Here is a 24478-nt window from a genome sequence, read left to right on the forward strand (position 1 = left end):
AGGTGACATGTTATCCTGGACCGGCACTCCCAAGTTCTTCTGTGTTCACTCTTTTGTGTGTAGTTCATTACCCATCAAATAATTCAGTGATGGTCTCTTGGTACTTTTACCCATTTCCAATATTTTACATTTTTTTCCATTGAATTTCATTTCCCTCATCCATCTCCAATCATGAATCCTATCCTGGTCCTCATGTGGCATTTTACAGTCTTCTTCATCTTCTACTCTCCTCATGATCTTTGCATTGTCAGCAGACTTGCACAACTGTTCATTCCATCTATCACATCATTTATGTAAATTTGGGATATTATGGGCTCTAACACCGAGCCCTGTGGGACTCCATTTATTACTTCCCTCCATCCAGGCATCCTGTCTTTTACTACTGTCCTCATTTGTCTGTCTCTCAAGAAGTCTCTCATCCACACCAAGAGGTTGCCGTTCAGTCCTCCTATGTGTTCCAGTTTCCACATTAGTCGCTTATGGGGTTCTTTATCGAAAACTTTCTCCAGTTCTAAATACAGTAATCCCTCATTTATATGGACATTATAGAGCCACCTTGACCCAGCACCACCATGCCATTGCGCTGTGGCCCAACAAGATGTCACAAGAGTCTGACCCACGAGCAGGAGCTTGATGTCATGGAGCAGAAGGAGAAAGGAGAACGTAATTGTGACATCGCCAAGCTATATCAGGTCACTGAGTCTACAATACTCACCATTTTGGGAAAGAAGGATGCCATTGTGAAGACTGGGAGGGCCTATGGGGGATATCCTATGGATACTGGGATTCAAGTGTCTGACTCTGTCCATGTGATGATGGAGAGGTTTCTAGTCAGGTACTGCAACTGAAAGTAAAGGGAAGAAGTTCCAATTGACTCATTAAATATTAGGAGGATGGCCCGCCACCTGTGTGCTGTTGCCTGTCGTAAGCTGTCCAGACCTCCAGGTTTATTTGCAAAATTCAAGGAGAGGAAAGACTTGAAGAGAGTATGTGTGACAGGAGAATGAGCTTCAGCTGATAAAGGAGCAGCAGAGATGTTTGTGGATGTTCCCGAAGAAGTGATTAGGGATGGAGGTTACACTACTGAGCATCTTTACAACATTAACAAGACAGGGCTGCGATACAAGAAGTAGCTCAGGACAACGTTCATCTCAAAACAACACAGGCAAGGCAAGTTTAGAAAAGTTGAGAAGGTATGCATCACTCTACTTCTGTCATGCAGTATAGTAGGCCAAAAAATGTGGCCATTATTTTTGAGTAAAGAAACCAAGGTGTTTCAAGCAATTAAAGGACATGAATAAGTCTGGGGTTTATTGGGAGAAATCAGAGATGGAGTGGATGACCAGGTTAATTCTGAATAGGTGGCATAAAAAACATTTTATTCCTGATGCAAATAGGTGTGAGGAGTTGGGCATACCATTTAAAATCCTGTTGATGATTGATGACGCACCAGGGCACCCAGCCCACTTGGAAGGGTTACATCAGAGTGTCAAGGTATTGTTTTTGTCAGGTAACACCATTTCCCTCTTGCAACTTCTAGACCAGGAAGTGATAGCTAGTTTTAAGTACTAGTATGAGGCCATCATGTTTGAGTATCTGAGGGAGGTCACAGACAATTTGGAGGAAGAACATCTCCTCCAGGAGGAAGTGCTTGATGGTGATGATGAGAAGGTTATTGATGACCCAGCAGAACCCCAGCCTGGTCCCTCCCATGGGCCTGACCCTGACCCAGCTGAACCAGTGCCCGGTCCTTCTCTTGAGCCTCACCGTAACCCTTCACAGCGTTGCCCTGTTACAATGAGAGTGATTTTGGAAAAGCTATGCTATGAGGAATGTTGTCAAGAATATTCTTAAGGCATGGGATTTGGTGTCAGTAGGAACAATAAATCACACCTGGCACAAGCTGGCATCTGAGTTGTGTACCGTGAGACGTTGTGAAGTTCAGTTGGTCCACTCTGTGGCAGGAGGCAGTGAGAGCATACAGGTCTGTGCCCGGCTGCGATGAGGTGCAAGAGGAGGATTTGGTGGAGGTGTTCAAGAACAACATGACATCAGAGGAGGCCATGCAACACATTGACGACATGGACAGGGAACATCGCGAAGCAGAGGAGTAGGGTGAGCAGGCTGAGGCTCTAACCACAGCACCAGTGATTACCATGGCTCACAGATATATCTTGGCTGGTGCAGAGGTGCCCTAGGAAGCCATAATGGCTTTTGAGGTGGATGAAGTTCAGAGGACTGATATGCTGGGCACTTTGTTGAGTGTAATGCAGCCTTATGAAGACCTAAGCAAGAGAAAGTACAACAACGCCGCCAAACTCTACTACCAGGTACTTTCGTTTTGGACAGATGGCAGAGCAGCAAGAGCAAGAGGAGCATGCTGTGTCTGTGGGTTCTCTTGGCTCTGAGGGGTTTGTGCAGGAGGCAGAAGAATTGCAACAGAGGATTGGGGATGTACAGGATTTACCTTCTTCCTCAGATGAGGACTCTATGGAAGCAACACGGCAAGAGGACGGTGCTGGGGATCAGTAGGAGTCCTGTACAACCTCGGAAACCCCACTCCACCTCTCGCCAGCAAGCCCACAACCTCTTCAATTCAAGGTGAGGAATCCTTTTTAAGGAAATCTTATTAGGTAGGTAAATGTCCTGGAAAAAAAGAAAAACTGAAAATTTACCCAAACTTCGAACTCAGGCTGGCTTGGTTACCATGAAACCCTTTAACATGTAAACATATGGTCCTATAATACGGAATTCTCAGAAAGCGGGATCTTCCGGGTAGAATATTAGTGCGTTATGTGAGACCTGGCTTTATATTAAATTCAGATATATCAAAGTTTTACTGTACGTTTTTTTCCAATATATTTTTTTTTTTAATTCTAAATTATTTTTTACATGAATATTTTTTTGCCTGCTAACTTAGCTGTACTTCTGATGAAAAAAATGCTGACTATGAGGCATTTTACTCTGTTATAAAATATTATGACCCTGCATAATTCATCAGGCTGCTTTTCCGGCAACCCAGAGTACTCTCATTCATATACTTGTGTGTTCAGGTGTTCTTCAGTGTGCTGATGGGTGCCATGAACGTGGGTCAATCCGCACCATATGTTGAGGCCTTCAGTGTGGCAAGAGGAGCAGCTGCCACCATATATGACATTGTGGAACGCAAGTCACTTATTGACCCTGCAGACACATGTGGAGAGAAGCCAAGCTCCATCAAGGGAACTCTTGGTAAGTTGTTTTACCTTTGTCCTGTTTGCTCAGGAGACAGACAGACAGACCATGCAAGAGCCCCATGGAGAAAGTGGTGGGAGTCATGTCATAGAGTATGTACTTTGAACGAACCAACAGGACATCAGTGATCTTAGGGAAAGGGTAACATGCTATGTCCCCCCCCCCCCAGACTCTGGACCTAGACCCAGCAGTTCTCCTATGTGCCAATAGCTAATGTGCGTGGTCGGACTGTCTCATTCAAAACTGATGTGTTGGTATTGAGGGAGGGAGAAAGGGAGAGTGATTTTTATGACATGCAAGTGGGTATCATGGAAAATCAGTAAACTCTGCTGTAACAAAATTCAAACCCAACTTCCTGGCTCCAATTTGGGATTGAATTTGCATCTTTTTGGACAGCAGATAACTTTTGTAATCACGTGGCCGCCACCTCCAGTACACTCTCTCTTCAGCTCTGCATGATGATATTGTAAGAAAGCCTCTTCCTCTGGGTGTCTCCAGATTCACTTACAAAGTGTGGAAATTTTTTTTTTTTTTTTTTTTTTTTTTTTTTTTTTTTTTACATTGTGTAACTTGAGTTACACATAACAGTTGGGTGCAGAAAGTGAGAAGTGTTAATGTTGGGGATAGAGTTGTGTGAGGTAGACCGAAAAAGACCTGGGACGAGGTCATTGAGTGTGACCTCAGGGATAAAGGACTGAATAGGGAAGCTGCCAGAGATAGAGCAGCATGGAGGCCAAGGCTGATGCATGCAAGCATGTTGGACCCCTCAAAAGTGAAATGAAACGAAACATAACTTGAGTGTCCTGCTGAAGTGTGGTATTTTGTGCAGTATAGCTATAACTGTTTTATCTGTTTATTCATTTTTTTTCGTTTATCATCATCAGCATCATCATCATCATCTGGACCTCCTTTCCCACCCTAGGGCAGGCCTGCAGAATCCTGGCTGTATCTGATATGCCAAAAACATTCACCACATTCTGTAGCTTCACATAAATGTATCCGACGGAGTCAGTCCGAACGCTATCATGTTAAAAAGGGGTGCCAGATCCCTGATCGTGCACTTCTCCGTACAACATTCATCCATGCAGTGTGATCTCTTGTCAATCCCCTAGCCTCACCGACATCCAAACCTCTCTTCCTCTCACACTCATCCACCATATCCCTCCACCTTTTCCTCGGCCTAACTCGCCTCCTCCCTCCTTCAGATTTGCTCAGATATACCTTTTTTCACCATTATTGTTATCCATTCTCTCCACATGACCATACCATTTCAGTACACTCTCCTCAATTCAGGTGCCCACAGACTACAGTACCTCACTCCACATCTTTCACGAATCACATTATTCCGTATTCTATCCACTCTCTGTACTCCACGTACATTCTGCAGCAGTCTCATCACCACTGCTATTACTCTTGCCTTTTCATTTTCATGCCACACCATAGTCTCACATCCATATGTTAAAGTTGACACTAACACTTCTTCATGGAAGCCTCGAGCAGCTGCAGCACTCATGTCTTAGTTTCTTATCAAGGCCCTCGTAGCACCAGCGACTTCCCTTCCTTGTGTCATTGTACTTTCCACTTCTTTTGCACATTTTCCTCTCTTTTCTATCACTGTAACCAAGTATTTGACCTCTCTCGCTAATTCCAGTCACTCACCATTCACTGTAACATCACACTGGGAGTCATCTTCTGTCTCAATTACCATCACTTTTCACTGTTCTACATTTACTCTCAAGGCACGATGCTCAACATCACACAGGGAGTCACCTTTTGTCTCGATTACCGTCACTTTACTCTTTTCTACATTTACTCTCAAGGCACGATGCTCACAGACACTAGGAAAACTTTGCAGTTGTCTACTAAGTTCTTGTCTGGTACAGTACACTCACTATTTTCATGTCTAATTGGTACCGCAATTGCGGCGTGAAACTCAAACTCACGAAATTCGTGCGTATACTTTACACGTAAGAAGTGGTAATGGTTCCAGGGTCAGCCACCTCATTCCCCCTTAGCTACCTATTAAGGACACAATACCCCTGCTATAAATTACATACAGGTAATCAGTCTGTCCACCATTGGGAGGAAGGTGTCCCTGATCTTAGGCCTTCCATCACAATCCTCAATTTGCTCTTTCAAACGAGCAGTGGTTGCCAGCAAGTCTGTGATTTGGCGAGATGTTGGCTTACCTGGTGGGATAGGTAAGGGTTCCTGAACTTCATTGTCTTTGACTCGTTCATCTGTTTCCAACATCTCAATGGTCGGTTCAAAACAAGTGACCGCAGAGATGCGGGGGCTCGTGAAAATCGTAGGAAAATCGCGAGACTCCTGGGAAAAAAATATTCTCTTGCCATCGCAAAACGAAATTTGGCGAGAGTATATATCGCCAAAATAGTGAGTGTACTGTATTTGCAAGTAGAACTGCATCATTAGCATACAAGAATTTGGAGATATTCCATCCATCACCATTTGTTACTAATGCCATCCCCCTCTCCATTACTCATGTTTTTACTTCTCTTATCATCCCATCTATCTATCTATCTATCTATCTATATAGAACAGTGGAAAGAAATGTGAAAGTTTGAAGGATGAGTGGTAGATTATTAACCCATTGGGATGAAGTAAGAACTTCTGATAACTCTCATATTTTCTCTATAATAATTATTCCATATACCTTCCCTACAACACTCATTTATATACATTTCATTATGATATGGTTAGCATGTATATTATCCAACAGAGTTGCAAGACATCCACTTTCACTACCCATCACGCCCTGATGTGCCAGTGCTGCGTGGTGTGAACGTTAGGGTGGAGCCAGGCCAGACAGTGGCTTTGGTGGGGTCATCTGGCTGCGGCAAATCCACCTGCATCCAGCTAGTGCAGCGATTTTATGACCCTTTGGATGGCAAAGTAGGTCTCCCCACTGGTTCCTCTAATCATTCATTCATTCATTGCCAGACGCCATGTATCCCAAATGGGGTGGCCAAGGCTTAGAGTTAATTGTTTTACAGGGAGGGGCACTAATCCTCCACCAACCCCACTTGACACGTAGGGAGAACGTTATGCAGTTGGTATTATTTTTCAGTCTATCCTGTGATCACCACTTAACTGTTGTTATTTTTGTTGTGGTGCCAGGCTCATCAGGACATGAACATGGAGAACTGCATACTGAAATTGCCTTTCTCTTGCAGTTCACAATCCTTCTATTGGTAGATACAAAAAAACTTGAGGAATGTTTGTGCATCCATTTGCCTATTTATGTCAGTGCCACCTTGTGAAGTTATCATATTAAAGCACTTACCATTTGGCATTGAAGGATTTTAGATGAAAATAGAGCAAATGTAGTGAGCATAAGAAATGTGTAAATTGATGTTCAAAGAGAAAAATAAAAGGGTACTTGTAAATTATGTATGTAGATGAAAAATTACTATAAACTTCCCAGAAAACATGAAACTGTTATGAAAAGAGGTGCAATGACTTGTCTTGCTCTCGTGTTCCTGAACTCGACTCTTCTGAATTCTTTACACTCTGGCTTCGCCTTTCCTGTCTTTCTCTGACTAAATATATCTGCGCTGTTTACTTATCCCCTAATTCTACTGACTATCAAAAATTCTTCGAATATCTTACTTCTATGATGGAACACATTCTATCCATTTCTCCTTTCTTTGAAATCTCCAGTCTAGGAGATTTCAATGTTTACCACCACCCTTTGGCTCTCCTCCCCTTTCACTGATCCACCTGGTTAACAAGCCTACATCTTTTCTATCCTTAATGACCTAGAGCAACTTGTACAGCGCCCTGCCCATATCCCTGACCGCCTTGGAGAGAGCTCCAACATACTTGACCTCTTCCTTACAACTAATCCTTCTGCTTACACTGTTAATCTTTTCTCTCTGTTGGGCTCCTCCGGTCACAACCTTATTACCTTAGCCTGTCCTATCGCTTCGATACAGTCTGTGGACCCTCCAAAGAAACATCGTCTGTGGCACTTTGGAGCTGCGGATTGGGAGGCCCTCAGGCAGTACTTCTTTGATATTCCCTGGAATGATTATTGCTTCCATGGCTGGGAGCCAACTGAGTGTGCCTTAAGCATTGCAGAGGAGACAGGACAACACAAGCTTAGGTCAATTCCTGTATACTAGAAATAGGTAAATACAGATAGGTAAATACACACACACACACACACACACACACACACACACACACACACACACACACACACACACACACACACACACACGTAGAGGGATTCAACCGAGGTGGACGTGCGACATCGGCGCTCCGTACCGAACCAACACGGCCAGTGGCACTACCTAAATTAGTATCTTTGTATGAGTCAAGCTCTGTACTAGGTTAGACTAAATGATTTTTCATTATTAAAAGGAAAAAAATAATAAGTTTAAACAAGACTTGTTCAAACAAGAAAGAGAAACAAGACGAAAGAATATGCTGAGTCATCTGAGGTTTGTTTAGACTACAACAACATGGGGATTGTAAGTACATACTTTGCACTTTTAGTATTGCAAAATGGATACATACTTTAGTAAAGCAAATTTGGAAGAGAAAAGGGATAAAAGTAAAAACCAAAACGATGATTTCTACCAAGAACTGGTTGAAGTGGAGACTCACAATAGACTGGTTGAACGTGTAAACAAACTAGAAATGGCTTTCAAAAATGAAATTGATGAAATAAAGAGCCAAATGCAGTTGCAAAAGGAAGAAATAGAAAAACTAGGAAGGGAGGCCAATAAGAAAGACACAACCATCAGTGAACTAACAGTGGAATTGAGTACACTCAGGAAGAAAATGAGTGAAATGGCAAGTACAGTAGTCAATCACGAGAGTGTTATGGAAGAGTTCAAAAATGACACAGAGACAATTAGGCAAGTAAGCAGTCTTATAAACCAGAGCAGTGATATTGAGGAGAAGATAACACAGGTGAATGAAGCTGTGCAAAGCTACAAAAATGATGTGGAAACCACGTATACTGAAATGGTGAAAGTAAAGAAAGACTTGGAAACAACGGTGGAGGAAAAAAGCATTAAAAAGGAAGTGAAAAGAATAATCCAAAACAATCCAAAGTTAGTCAGAGATTCAGTAGATATAAACAAATCTATAGAAGAGGAAGAAGTAAAAAACAAGATCGCAAGAGACAAAAAGGAGATGGCAAATGTAATGAGCTTACTGAAGGAAATATCAGAGGAAATCTGTAGTAAAGACATAGAGGAACACAAAAGGTTAGGGAAATATGAGAGAAGCAAACAGATAACTCAGAGTCAAATGGCCACCCCTTATGGGATTATGGCCTCTGGCAATAGATAGATAGATACATAGATAGATAGTTTCACACACCAGAAAATGTATATATCACTCTCATATGTTTAATGGTCACCGCACAATCAACCGTAAAAGATTTTAAAAAGTCGCTCTTCGAGAATGGGATGTCCTTGAAATATAAGGGGGAATAGGGAGGTGGAGGGAGTGTGAGGTGGGGTATCAGGCAGAGGGGAAAGGGAGGGAATATGCCTGCCACACACAGCCAATATGGTCTAGAGAGGGTATGGGAGATAGTTTGGGTGGGAAGGGACACAGAGGGCAGGATTCAATGGGGCAGATGGAGGTGGAGAGATGTCCTGGGAGGGGGTAGGGGGTCCCCACACCCTGGAAGGGGGCCAGATCATGCCTCCCACCACTGTATCTCTTTGTTTCCATTGGCTAGGTACCATTGTACATCATTAAAGCGGTGGGGTTACAACTGTCCAGTTTTATGTAACCTTGCTATGATCATGGTACATAGGACCTCACGTACCAAGCTCGGAAAACAGCAGTCATGGTACATAGGGCTTATGGGGTAAACTCTGGTCTGTCTACTGAGCAGACCCATCAACCACAGGTACAGTTCATACTGGTATACTGTGCTGGGAACCATCACCCTTATGTGGTAGACATTGCCTTGCTAAGGTCAGGCCATGGTCCTCTCCCATGGCAAGATGCAGAGAAATATGAGTGGGTATAGTCTTTGGGTGGATGTTACAGCTGCTTTGTTCCGCTCAGAGTGCATGGAGCAACCATGTATAGACTTTTTATCGGTCCATGGTGCTGTAACGAGTTTTATGGTAGTAGTGCATCATATTTTGTGTGAGGGTAGATGGATGTCTGAGTAAATGGTTTGTATCAGTTTGGTATCAGTACAATATGTTTAAATTGTGTGACCTGTAATTGGATTTTTGGCAGGTGCTTCTGGATGGAACTGACTTACGAGACCTGAATTTGGGTTGGTTAAGGGATCAGATTGGAGTGGTGGGGCAGGAGCCAGTCTTGTTTGCCACCACCATTGGTGAGAACATTCGATATGGTCAAGAAGGTGTCTCCATGGCTGATATCCAGGCAGCTGCAAAGGAAGCAAATGCTCACAACTTCATTATGAAACTGCCAAAGGTAGTGGAGTTCATTGCTAGTTGTGCCATAAATAATAGTAGACAGTATGAATTTATTCTTTGTTTGAGGTACAATACCATGTTAAGTGAAAGGCAGTGTAATGTATGTTTTTTTATTCACAAATTCAAAGAACTAGTGTAATGGGTGTTCAGAAACAAGTACAGTCTTTGAGTTATGTTCGAGTTTGGGGGAAAATGATCAGTGAATATTCTGGGGGAAAAAAAACACACATTAATCTTAAAACCATGCCTAACATGTACAGTTTATATTTTTAATTAATATTATAAAGTGAACTTCATGTATTTTTACTAAATTATTAATGCGCAATCTTCTTTGACAGAAGGAAAGGGTTAGAAAGACTGACAACACAAGTTTATATATCAAACTTAATAGGTCATTATCTTTATAGCAATATGATACTTATGTTGGGGAACGAGGTGCCCAGCTGTCAGGTGGTCAGAAACAACGAATTGCCATCGCTCGTGCTTTGGTGCGTCAGCCATCTATATTACTGCTGGATGAAGCCACGTCAGCCCTGGACAACCAGAGTGAGGCTCTGGTGCAGCAGGCCCTTGATAAGGTCAGTGGCTGATATGCAATTTTGTAACTTTTGTGCTGAACCATGGTGACTATACTTGTACAGTAGCCCAAAGAAGTGATGGCAGAGTTTCAGATTGGTTCGATCACTCTGCACTGCCATACATTCAATGCAAACTTAGTGAATGTAAGATAAAAAATTCTGTGCCTTCTTCACGTCACATCGAATGAAATATACTATAGCGCACTAACAGTTATGTAAAATGAATAACATGAGGCAGTGATATATTAGAAGTTAACACATAGATAAGTTTCCCGACTTGAATGAATGAGTAATGTATTACTCCGCACGCGGCACGTAGCATAACCCCGTGTTCGTGATGTAAATTTTGTTTTCCAGGATTTCTAATACAAATGCTCTAGTTTCGAAGAGCAGTTATGGAAAATTCTTGTGACTTCAATATACTACCTTATTTTCCAATGCTATGATGATGATGTAGCAACCATAAGGATGCCACAACAATGAAATTGTTCATATTAATACGAGTAATACCCTACCTTCGGTAGCAGCAAGACCATCCTGCCTTTACTTCTTGACTTCTCACTTATAATAATTTTAATAGCTACTTTATTCCCAGTGATGCAAACTTATTTTCAGTTGTAAGGGGGTATAACAGATTTTACCCTTTTCCCTTACATTAGGCAATAAAGAGGATGAAAACATGAGTTTACGAGTATAAACTTTTGCATTACAGAAGCACATACTACTCTATCTTTTAATCTATAACATCTTTCATTTTAAATAAACCACTAAATCCTGGGTAACTGAAAATGCTGATTTTGAAGTTTTGAACTCAATGAATTTGTTTATAAACTTCTACATCTGATTACTCTTGACAGTTGTTTATGCACAGAGGATACTAAGCTATGACACAAGTTGACATTCTCCAAGGAGCTCTGACTCTCGGCTAATTTCCGAGGTTCTTTCTTTATATTTTAGTCACTGACCTATATTGATTCTTCCAGGGATTTTTCTTAATGGATAACTGGTCAAATGCAGTGTAATAACTGAACGTCTTTCAATAAAAGTTGTCTCCTTTTGTGCTTGTTGAGCGAACCATTTAAAATAGTCCTGCTAACTTACGCCGCTTTCCCGCTTTCTGTCGTTGACCATGGAGAAAACAGACGGAAATAAATTACTTTAAGTTATTCCAAAGAAGCCTATCGCAAGCGAAATTATTTTATAAATGATGATGGCAAATTTTACTTCTTTATTGAATCTCTCTTCTTTTCAGTCTTATGATATTAAGAATTATTGCGTGTCACCGTACCTGATATGAACTCTGCAAATTATTCTTGACCGTCCCTGAGTGATGGTTCTGAAATTTCAATTAGTTCCTTTTAGGATTTTTTATTATCATAAAAAATGCATTGCTTCCAATAATTTTGATATATACTGTACTGGTATTTTGACGTTTACATATTGTTATCTGTAACAGTTTTACATAATAGGTTTTGCCTTGTAAAGATATAAGCAGGAGTATGTGCATCATTGCTGACCGATAACTTCTGGATACTCTGCCATCACTTTTTAGGGTGACTGTACAACATCAGTCTTAACATGGTGAGGGAAGGGAAAAAAAAAGTTCATTACTTCAGAGCCATCGTTATCTTTGGCAATTAAGTAACTGGGGTTGGAGTCACAGTTATTAATCAGCTCTGATTATAGGCCCATGATGAATATACACTTGAGAGTTGTTAGTTTACCTTATTACAGTATATGACTGGGCATAGAGTGTCCTTTTGTATAGGCTTGAGAAAATTCCCTGCTGTAGGTACTGTTGGGCACAATGAAAGGGATGCACTTATTTCCAAGGTTGTGAAATGTTACGACTTATGGCAGCCTCTACTAGGCTGTAGTTTTCTTTTATGATTGAACCTCCCACCATTCATTACATGGGCTTGAAACAAGCATGGTGATTGACTGACTCACAAGCGTCTGCCTCTGCAATGTGTTTTACCCTCAGTATCGTGAATATGCCTCCATTCCATAGTTTACGTGTGTGACCTAACATTGAATTACTGACTGCAAAATGTTCCATGGATTCAACAGAAATTTTTGAAGCAGATGTAACAATCTCAGCACTAAATAAAATAATTGTTGGCATCTGCAGCACTCACCTCATACGCTGATGATCAGCAGCTCAAAGAATGAAGCATTGATCACAGTATAGCTTTTTTTTTTTTTTTTTTTTTTCAATGCTAGGAAGAAGGAACATGATCCCACAATAACTGTTCCTTCCGAGAGAAAAACAAAATACAAGAGAGAGAGCCATATTCAAGATCTGATCAAGATGCCTGGACACACTGTGTTTGAAAGACTAGAGATCATAGCTAGCGGGAAATACAGACAGAGGGAGACAGTGCCAGAGCTGACCTGTTGTATAAATGAAGGACTGGGAGTAACGGTTAACTCTTGCATTAGAGAGCTGGACAGAAATTAGACGAGAGCTTGCTGCTAGACGGGTGCCATGCACCCGTTGCAGAGGTGGAGGAATGCAAGCAGACAGTTCAGAGGAACAGTGACCACTGAAGCAGCGACAGAAAAGAGACAAAGATGCAACAGTGCTGAATTAATAATTATGCTAGTACTTCAACACAAATTTAGCTGAAGATTTTGTAGGAAATAACATGCAGCTGTTAGGAAAGTTAAATGAATTACATACTAGAAAATGAAGTGTTAATGTTAGGGGTAGGGTAGGAAGAGGTAGACTGAAAAAGACCTGGGACAGGGTCAATGAGAGTGGCCTCAGGGATAAGGGACTAAATAGGGAAGCTGCCGGAGATTGTGCTGCTTGAAGAGTCGTCATTAGGTGACCAAGGTTGACGCATGCAAGCATGTTGGAGCCTTCAGAAACGAAAATGATGAAAACGACATGAATTTCTGCCGAGAGACTGAACACGCGAAGGGAAAGTAGGTCATATGAAAACCTCAATGAGATATGCTGATGGTGCAAGAAGAGCGTGCATAGACGTCTGTAGAGATGCATACACAGACACAGTATTATACAAACATATTCCTGTTGAGTTAATCCATAATAATCTTTAGATTAACGAAATTTAAATATAACCACGTGGTAGCCTTAGGCATTAGCATATCTTTAAGTAAATGTTATACTGTCATAAGTGAAGACATTTTGGCCTGTATGCCTGTCAGTCAAGTATTATGCAAAATTCTGTTGCATGTTGCAGTCAGATTTTACACAGTATTAACGTATTTAATTTAATCTTTCACCTCATCATTCGCTTCCCTTACATTCCAGGTTCCAATAACCATGTCCTTTGTCCGGTCCTTGGTCGTCATCGTTTGGTCAGTCCTTGTCCGAGGCTTATTGTTTGTTTTTTTAGTTAGTTGTTTTCCGGGGAGTTACATCTGCTATAAAATTTTCCGTTAATTACATGTAATATTTTGTACTGCACAGTACTGTAGTCAGTAATTCAATGTTAGATCACACATGTAAACCATGGAATGGAGGCATATTCAAGATACTGTGGGTAAACTATATAGCAGAGGCAGATGCTGCATGTCAGCCAATCACCACCTATGTTACAAGCCCATCCAAAGAGTGGTGGGAACTTCATTTATAAAAGATACTATGGCCTACTAAGGGTTGCCGTGAGTCACATTTTGCAACCTTGGAAAAAATAGTATACCTTTCATTTTGGCTAACTGTACATTACATCAGATGGCACCACATTTGATCACATGTCACCTCTTTGGAAGGCATACTCACCACCCATGCTTAACTCCTTGAATCTTGTGATGTCATTTTTTTTCTTTAGCTTATCCTTGCTGCATCCAGACATTATCAGTTAATTTAGAAAAACCATCTCATACTAAAAAGATTAATGAAGACTATGCAGTAACTTACTCCTCAATTCGAAAGCTAAACATGTCATAGAGTAGAAAAAATTTAACAGAAATGGCATTATCAAACTGAAGAGGTTAATACAAGCTAGGCCATCTCATTCTGGACCTGCTTATTAGCAGGGATATCTTTATGACATGGCAGTAAGTCTTAGAGAATATCAGTGAAGACTCCTCAAGTGAGATCAAGATCTTGAAAGTTCCCTGCTCTGGGACCTTTTGGTCAACAATTTACAGTTACACTACTTGACTCTCACTGTCTAGCATGGTTATAATAAAAAAAACTCTTACATAATTTACAAAATTGTGTACTGTATATTAAAATCTCATATTGTATGTTGGTTGTAAACTATCGTTAGTATTTGTATGTTTTTTGTGCAGGTACGTTTAGGGCGGAGCACAATCGTAGTGGCTCACCGCCTGTCCACTATCAGGACTGCTGACAAGATCATGGTATTTAATGAGGGCCGCATTGTGGAGGAAGGCAGCCATGGTGAGCTCATGAAGCTCAAAGGACACTACTACAGTCTAGTCACAGCTCAACTCATGCCAGAAGAACTCAAGAAGTTGGAAGGTATGGGATAGTTGTGATGGACAACTAAATCAGAAATATTAGCCACATCAAATGAACTATGTAGCCAAGTCACTTTAAAGCTAGGTTAATTGGTTTCAGAACAGTTTTTGTTGGGTATGACTAAAGTTTAGTAAGACATACATAGAAATGGTGCCATGCATCCTTTTACCCTGTCCAGTGCCAGAGCCTTTGTCGACATTTGTGCCAAGATTGCCAAGAATCTGTGTGGCAAAGATACCTAGAATGCTGGACATTTTTTTTTTTTTTTTTCATGAATAGACCTGAAAAGAGATCAAAATAATGCTAGTGATAGTAAAAGTGTTCACTTCAGCTGTTTTCTACCTGAAAACAGGTGTTTTGGTCTACCACACCGAGATTTGTGTCAGATGGCTGGCAAGCTGCTCGTTGCTCTCTCTGAACGTCTTTTATATTTTCTGTTCTCCAATGCCATTTCAGCACAAATTTGCATTGGTCGAATGTTAGTCTGGGATTAGCCATATTCAAGGGTGATTTGCACCTTGAAAAGAAAACAAAAATTTAGATTTATAAGTTGTTAAAGTGTGTATACATCTTTCTGGGACACCCTGTATACATATACATATGCACACAGTATGTGCAGCATTGCAGCATCCTGTATGCATTGTGAGATCCATTTACAATTTACTCCTTCCACCTGTGGAGGTCTTTTTCATTTTATTCTTTCATCTACCTAATTAATTCATGATGGAGATTGTCTCTAACCCCTTCACTGCAAGAGCTTTCCCCAGACTTCAGTAACATCATCAGATAATAACAACGATAAAACAAATAATATGTCATGTGAGTGAAGGGAGCAATAATTACAGTACAGTATTGTATGGACTCTACAGCATAGTTGTAGACAGTATCATGTAACTTTCAGACAAGCAGCAATAAAAGTCTAACATAGTATTTTGGAAAGATTTTGAGGTTTTGAAGATTGCATCACTGGGTTTTCTAAAACCATTGTTCACTGCATTATAGTTGATTATCATAAAGTTGATCAAAATTTATGTTCATAGGTGTACAGTGCATTTATATTCTCATGGCAGCCAAGGATGGATTATCAGACGGAGACGAAACTGAAGATGAGGATGTGGACACCATGGTTGAAATTGGTCAAGACTTTGTAGAGGAGCTGGTTAACATGCCCCCAGTGGCTATTTCACGAACGCCTTCCCTCCGCCACAGTATGAGAAGAAGAAGGTCATCAGCAAAGCCAGCCAACCTCCGTGGGAAGAAGAATAAAATTGTAGAGGTTAGTAAATAACCCTTTGACTGATGGGATTTCTATGGACTAAACAAAATTGTCAGATGTTACCCTAAATAACATTGCTATAGTTCATTCACTTTAACTTGCTGGAGATTTTTTTACCTATGGCAGCTCATTTTCTATAACTCAGTGGCAGAATGAGACAATATTGTGGCTTTGTGACCTTTCCAGAGTATAGCACTTCTTGATGATTAGCATCATATTCTAGTGTTATTCTGTTGTTACAGCTCAGAAAGCAAGATAAAGTGAATAATCTATTGGTAAATCAACAGCAAAGAAACAGTTGCTTGAGTTTAATATATTTTGTTTTAATTTTCCAAAGACTCCATCATGCTCGCATGCATCGGCCTTGGTCACCTAATGTCAGCTCTCCATGCTGCTTGATCTCTGGCAGTTTCCCTATTCAGTCCCTTATCCCTGAGCTCACACTCAGTGACCACATCCCAGGTCTTTTTGGGTCTGTCTCGCACAACCCTTCCCCTAACATTAACACTTCTCACTTTCTAAAGGTGAATGTAGGGAAGAGTAAAGTGATGGTCTTTGAGAGAGGTGAAGTCAGTGAATGTACAGCGAGGTTGGATGGTGAGGAATTGGAAAATGTGAGTACGTTTAAGTACTTGGGTAGTGTGATGAGTAAGGATGGAGGTTTGAAGGGTGAAGTGCGTGAAAGGGTACAGCAGGGAAGAAAGGTTGCTGGTTCTTTGATAGCAGTGATAAGAAACAGGGAAGTGAGCATGGAAGTGAAATAGTTACTACATGACAGTATTGTGTTACCAACTCTAACGTACGGAAGTGAAGCATGGACATTGTTGGAAGGACACAAGTCAAGAGTGAGAGCAGTGGAAATGAGTTATTTAAGAGGAGCCTGTGGAGTCACATGGAGAGACAGGCTGACGAATGAGGATATAAAGGAGCGTTGTGGTGTGGATGTGGATGTGATAGGAAGCATTATGAGGAACACACTGAGGTGGTTTGGCCATGTGGAGAGGATGGAGGGTGAAAGACTGACGAAGAGAGTGTATGTGAGTGAGGTGGAGGGGGGAAGAGGGAGGGGTAGGCCGAGGATGAGATGGAGGGATGGGGTGGAGAGGTATATGAGAGAGGGGGGTGTGAGTTGGGAGCAGGGCAGTGAGATGGCGGGGGACAGGGCGACTTGGAGGCGATTTGTTTGTGGCCACCCCAAACGGGATTGAGGCGTCTGGCAATAGATAGATAGATAGATAGACTTTCTGCACCCAGCTATCATCCCCCATCTTATTCACAGGGTAATTCCTCCAAGCTGCCTCCTTTGTGTTATGTAACTTATATAGCTAGTTGCCTGCTTTTGTTTCCACTCATATCCATCTACGCATCTCACTTTAATAAATAATAAATGTTCTTAGTTCCTGTAGCACCTTGTGAGGAAAATGATAAAATGTTTACATAAACATTCATGCATATGCTCAGTTCCTGGCCATGTTGACACATCACCACACAGGACTTGAGACTGTCGGCACTTGGCAGACCACGTTTTTTTTTTTTGGAGGGGGGGGGGGTGGCATTTAGGGATTTTTCCACTCAGACAAGATTCTTTCCTGTGTAACAAGATTCAGGGTAGGGTTTGTCTCTCCATGTAGATGGTAAAAATCGCAAATGGAACCCGCATGATTGGAGGGTCACTGTACTGAGCTGAATCCCACCATGAATGTCTGTTTAGGTCAGAAAAATAATTGGCTCTTTTGTTTTATTTTATGATGCAGCTCAAGCATGTGGTTGACAATTGTGTGTATTTATCATCTCATTTTTGTGGCTAAGATAAAAAAGTTTACACTTTTATGGATCTTTGGGTATATAGGAGGATATGAGAAAGTTCATACTTTTATGGATCTTTGGGAATATAGGAGAATATTGTGTGTGTGTTTTTTTTGTTTTTTTGTTTCATAAAATAACATAAAGGATGCATGAATTGTGTCAGTAATCCATTCTCCATTCCTTTTTTTCATTAGTTATGTTGTGGCTTCAGGCTTATGGCTGAAATGTGACCCTAGTAAACTGCAAGCTTGAGATGCCTTTATCTTGCAGTCCACCATTCAACTTTCGGGGGCAGGAAAGTACAGTAGTTGAGGGACACATGTATAATCATGGAGCTCAGCTGCCTTGGTACATTGTTGCCACCATATGATAGAGTCCCTCTCTAGCACCATTTTCTGTAGTACAGTACAGGCTCCTGGTAGTTGGTGGTGACCATTATCCACTTACTTGATGTGGTGCTGCTACTCTTCCATCACCTTTATCATTCTTTTTCTGTGTCTGTCCTCCTCACTTCCTATTGCTCCCATCTTTTCTGTTGTTTTTTATTACTCATTTTTCATTTTCATGAGGCTTTGCATTGAGTGGCAAGCCTAATGGTATAGTGTAAGCCAGGAAACCATTTACAACGCTGGCTGGCAACCACATAACCAACCCATACATGTTCCCTGTGTCAAAAAGTGGGTTGGCGGAGGGTTAGTGCCCCTCCCCATAAACCAACTAACTCAAAGACAAACACACACCCCTTATGGGATTGTGGTGTTTGGCCATAGGTAGATAGATAGACAGCACAGGTATATGAGTATGTACTACAGCACACAAGAAGTAGGAATTAACAAGGACATTTTTCTCAGTGTTGTTCTTTAGGTCTCCCAACCCTATGGGTTCATGGGACAGGACAGTATTCTTGAGTGATTTGGAGGTTTTCTGGCACTTTTATCTTAGGGATTTATCTTGTACTCTGATATCCCCCATGTTATTACTGATACGCTTTTGTTGTCAACATAGCTCATAAATATATCGCAAATAATATTTACTGACTTACTCTGAGCAGAAATACACAAGGAAGGAAGAGGTACCTTACAAGACTAATGGTAAAGGTAACAACCAGTCCCATATTATCCCATCAGAGGTGGAGGTGCCTAAGGTCACAGTAACCTAGTTAGGTACATTTGAAGGCAGATGATTAACATATGTCTCTTTATAGCATGATATGATTGGAAAACCTCCAGTTGGAGCTTTGGCATTTAACTCATGCAAGGCTATTACACTGACTGGGGCATTCTAACCATTAGACCACCTGCTATTGCACAATACTGTAATAGGGAGTCTTCTTAGCCAGTTCAGCTTGAAGATGGTGGTGATTGTGGATTATAATTTGTTTTTTTTTTTGTCATTTAATGTATATTAGTTAAAGTGACATCCAATAGCTACAGTAAACTAATACAGTAATGTCAAATTTATTCCAGACGCAGGATGATGATGAGTATGGCGATGAATATGAACCAGTGCCAGTATCAAAGATCATAAAGCTGAATGAAACTGAGTGGCCATACATGCTTGTTGGTGTGATAGGGGCAGCAGTCCAAGGTGTTATCTTGCCTCTCTATGCCTATATGTTTGGAGAAGTTCTCGGGGTGAGTTGCATATCAGTATTGTATTTCTCTGCAGAGCTAGGCAGAAGAGAAGGGTTGGCAGGGATTAATGGTCTTTCACCTTCTATTTTGTATTCTCTTGTGAAGGTACAGAATGGGTCTTTATTTTTGTGAATCTTACCTTACCCTGTCTTGAGATGAAAAAGAGATTGTCATGATGATGATGATGATTTTTGTTTGTTTGTACCATATACAGACACTTGCTGTTGCTGATCCAGATGTTGCCAGGGAGGAAGCCAACCTCTACTCTCTTCTCTTCCTAGTAATTGGAATCATTGCTGCCTGTTCCATGTTCCTGCAGGTGAATATAATTGTAAATAGTTTATTTTGTTGTGGAAGGTTCGTTTGTTTTCGTTTTGAAAGGCTTCAACATGCTTGCATGCGTTGGCCTTGGTCACCTAATGGCGGCTCTCCATGCTGCACGATCCATTGCAGCCTCCCTGTTCAGTCCCTTAACCCTGAGGTCACACTTAATGACCTCGTCCCATGTCTTTCTCGGTCTACCCCTTGTAACCCAACCCCCAATATTAACACTTCTCACCTTCCTCACCCAATTATCATCCCCCATCCTCTCCACATGTCCAAACCATCTCAATCTACCTCTTCTCATCACAACACCAATACACTCCAGTCCCATTCTACCTTTCAACTCTTCCATCGTGAACCCAGCCCCCCCGGACCTTGCACACAGGGACGCACTACACATCCACCTAATCATTGTCATTTCTGTACGTCTGAGCCAGTGAGCATCCTCCTCCTTCATTGCCCAGGTCTCACTACCATACAGCATTACAGTCCTAACACATGCTGCATACAAAGACCCCTTAGCATGTAGGGAGAGTCCTCTCAATGTCAGGAGAGGCAAGAGCTCCCTGAACTTCTTCCAACCACTTCTCACCCTAGCCACAGAGCTAGCTCCAGCCCCACCTCCAGCACACAACATGTCTCCCAAATAACAAAACTCTTCCACACACTCAAGAGGTTCACCAGCAACTTCAATCCTTTCACGCCTGACAATCTCCACCTGCTCTCCCTGACACACCGTACACATAAAATCAGCATAAAATCAGCTGAAATGGTCAGGCAGTCCGGACTGTTTCGGGCTTTATCAGACTTTTTCTGATATATGAGAATTTAAATTTTTTTATTGTACCATATTTATATAAATCGTGTATACATTCATATTCATTCATTCATTGCCAGACGCCATGTATCCCAAACGGGGTGGCCAAGGGCTTAGAGTTAATTGTTTTACAGGGAGGGGCACTAATCCTCCACCAACCCCACTTGACATGTAGGGAGAAAATAAATTAAATGTTGCGAGGATTCGAACCAGCGCTTGCAACTGCCTGAGTACAGCAGCTTACCAAGCGAGCCATTTAGGTATATACTCGTACTGTATATGTTTGCAGTAGAAGCCCAGTTCAGTGGACTAATTCAGCTAACCCCCATTCCGTTATCTCGAATTTTCTGCTAAATCGAGTTATGTAACCAAGGCTATATATAAGGGAAACTTCTCCAGTAGTTGGAGGTACAGTACTGTACTTTCCGCGGTACATATGAATGAAAGTGACGCAGGAATTTGAGCTGTTTTCTTATGACCTACGTTCTCAAGGAAAATTATTTTAGTACTAAATATACCTCAGGTGATTAACATTTGATTTTTGATAAAATATATTGGAGAACAAACAAAATACTGTATGGGATACCTACTTAGCGATGGTATAGAATGCTGCCTGAATACCCCCAATAGTGTTTGCTGCTGATCTCACCGACTGGACGTGATGTCACCACACCAAAACAAACTCAGATGTATACAGTTTAAATTCATAAATAGCAGTGGAGGCCTAACTAGAAGCACTGAAACCTAACTTGGAGGCTTTTGCCCCCCAGACCCGCCAATAATTATAATCTACCTGACATAGTGCAAACTAAAATGCGCATTACATAAAACTTGAGCCAAAACATTATTGTTTGTTAAGAGTGTTCATTAATCATGGCGCAATTGTCATACAACCATTTGGTGGTGAAGGTAGGTGTGGTCATAAAGCAGATTTTTATATACTTCACACAGGAGACATCCATTAAAATATGATACCGGTTAGTAAAACAGCACTCGGCGATTAAATTAAATTTCGTCATATTCCATAAAATATAAGATACATGCTGTATTACGTATGATACTGGAACCCCCTATTGATGAACATTTTAATAAAACAACATTAAAAAAAAAAAAGCCCAGTATATACGCTAGTCTGTAAAAAATAACAAAGGCTTTGGTAAGTCGATGGTTTTGGGAACGGAATTTCCTTAATGGAAGTAGACTAATGTTAAACTGAAATTTTTCCCTTAAATAAGGCAAATAAATACTGGAATAAAATGCTTTCATTTTGGGGGGCTTTCCTTTGTATCGAGCTTCATTATATCTTTTATCTTCTGGGTTCCAGGACAACTCGCCATCAAGTCAGTTCACCATCACAACAATAACAAGACAATTCACTGTCAGGACTTTTCGCTGTCAGGATGATTCCTCGTCATTTATTTACATATCAGTTTATTTAGCAAGTATTCTAGTTTTTGAGTTATATGAGTTAAAATTTTGGTGGTGGTTTATCGTTTTTATGATATATGTAAAATATGACAGCAAATAGTATGTATTAACAGAAAAAAAAATTAATATATTGAAACATGAATCAGACGATGTAGGATGTTTCACATCATTGTTTAACATAGGCCACATACGAGATATTAGTATTTATATAAATGCGTAATAACCTTAAGTGAACGGTCAACATACTTTAGAATTGTACGAATAATTTCATAATACGTCTGTATAAATATTGTATGTAAGTTTGAGATTCTCAGCCTGCTGTATCCAAAAATTACAATAAGCTTCACCAGATGTCACTACTTGCACAAATTAGAGCCAGAGCTTGGATCATCAGAAATATAATCAACAGCAGGGGGAAGTGTTGAAATTATTTTGTTTTTGTTTCTGCATTGTTGCATGACCTTGCTGGACAACCCATGCAAGGCAGCTCACATAACTGTGACCATGAGTGCTATGACAAGACAGTGGCAATTAAAAAAAAAAAAATTCCCTGCCAGGAAAACTGAATTTTAGTTGAAATTTACAGAAGCTGAGGTGGAACATCGCATAGTTTAGGAACTGACATGGAAATTATATTGGAAGGGACAAACAGTACAGGTATACCTTGATATATGATACTCCTAGATGCGATACCCTGGCTTTATAATGGACATAGAAATACTGTACCACCATGCCCCGCCTAATGATGGCCACACCCTGGTTTAATGATGATTTTGATGATTTTTTAGACTAAAATTTTGTGTTTAGGTTGATTTGTAAACTGTTTTAAACTTAGATTAATGTGTTTCAGCCATAGGTGAGGTGAACATTGTCATTTTGGTGTACCGTTTAATAAGCTTGATTTTTTCCAGACATATTTGACAATTTTCAGATTTTATTTGTTGGTTTTAGTGAGTTATTTACAGGTGTTAGACTTAGGTTAGGTTCTTTTACAGCTGTAAGGCCATTTAGATTGGCTTTAAACTTGTTTTTGGGCTAATTTGGGTGAATTTAGGACTTGGTTGGGAGGGAAACCGAAGGCTCAAAACCACATCTCTATACTTTACATGTTAAATCTACCCTGAGAAATGATCCCCTGCCTAATGATGGGTTTTTACCTAACCAGTTGCATCATTAAACTGTCGTATACCTGTACAATAAAAGTGAAACCTGGAGAAAAAAAAGCTAGTAATTCTTTCATGAGAGTAATACTGACTCAGACGATGTTATTCCCCTCTTTAAACTTTTGTTATTTACAGGTACATCATTTTACAATCCATTCATTATCCCCAGAGCCAATTTTATTTACTTTAGGCAAGATCTCCTTTATTAGGAGATTTATCAAGTGTTTAAGGTTGCCTCAATCGTTCCAAAGATGTTTCCTCTTAGTCTTCATCAATATGCCTGCTGTACTTCACTAATTTTCACACACACTTTGTCACTTCATTTAATAAATCACACAACAACAGTCAATCCATACTCCAACTTGATTAATATTTTCCAGCTCCACAGTTTGTGGGCTAATGTGTGTGTACTGATTTCGCATATATATATATATATATGGTTAACTGTGTCTTTTTTCTGGTACACAATCACACTGTCAGCCACATAATCTCTTAACTGAATTTCCTGCTGCTGTTTTTTTCTTCACCACTGACAGGCATACATGTTCTCCCTCTCTGGTGAAATACTGACATCGCGACTGAGAAAGTTGACATTTGCTGCAATGCTGCAACAGGAGATGGGCTGGTTTGATGAGACTAGGAACTCTGTAGGTGCATTGTGCTCACGACTCTCTGGGGATGCAGCAGCTGTGCAAGGGGTGAGTTGGTGGCACTGTCTTCATTTATAACTTGTGTGGGTACCTGGTATTGCCTGGCCACAATTTGCTGTGTTCATTTATCACACTTCATTATGAATAGACCGGTAGACAAACTATATGCACTATGCTTCAAATATGTTGTGTTATTAGTAATATGTTAGTATTAGTAATATTATTATTATTACAGTGGGGTCTCATAATATGCAAACTCAAAAACGAAGGAGCGAACGCATGCTAAGTGTGATTCTAAATTGTGAATCTGTCGTCTGAAAGCAAGGAAAAAAACAGTGTTCCTGCTCAAAATTGTAGTATCTGAAGCCACCACCAGATGGCTGATTGGTTTCCTGCCCTTTCCCATTCTCATGGCGTCCCTCAAGTCAAGTGTCAAGATCTCAGTCCATGTTTGCCTGTGTTGCACTCACATATTGCTGTGTTTTTAGCATTGTACAAATCCAGCACTTGCTCACCTGTTACGTCATGGCACCACCTCTTCATTCCAAGAATGAGGGTACCACTTTGAAGCTGAAAATGATGGTTATAGAGTTAAATAAGGAAAGTAAAAGGAACCAAAACACTTGACGTGAACTTGTCTTAGGTGAACTGACATTGAGGAACATG

The 24478-nt window shown here is 40.7% G+C and overlaps 1 protein-coding gene across 1 annotated transcript in view; it reads left to right on the top strand.

Annotated features, from left to right (window-relative positions):
- Mdr50 (Multi drug resistance 50) overlaps positions 1-24478 on the top strand; it is a 74471-nt gene that overhangs the window by 22683 nt on the left and 27310 nt on the right. Inside the window, exons 9-17 of the mRNA XM_080279986.1 lie at positions 3054-3231; positions 5975-6147; positions 9472-9675; positions 10085-10255; positions 14522-14714; positions 15785-15984; positions 19281-19430; positions 19645-19749; positions 23699-23860. Of these exons, the coding sequence (XP_080136112.1) occupies positions 3054-3231; positions 5975-6147; positions 9472-9675; positions 10085-10255; positions 14522-14714; positions 15785-15984; positions 19281-19430; positions 19645-19749; positions 23699-23860 (1536 nt within the window). The remainder of the gene's footprint in view (positions 1-3053; positions 3232-5974; positions 6148-9471; positions 9676-10084; positions 10256-14521; positions 14715-15784; positions 15985-19280; positions 19431-19644; positions 19750-23698; positions 23861-24478) is intronic.

Source organism: Coenobita brevimanus, chromosome 82 (assembly GCF_032717465.1).
Source record: "Coenobita brevimanus isolate Jiangsu-jjx chromosome 82, ASM3271746v2, whole genome shotgun sequence".
Taxonomy (NCBI): domain Eukaryota; kingdom Metazoa; phylum Arthropoda; class Malacostraca; order Decapoda; family Coenobitidae; genus Coenobita; species Coenobita brevimanus.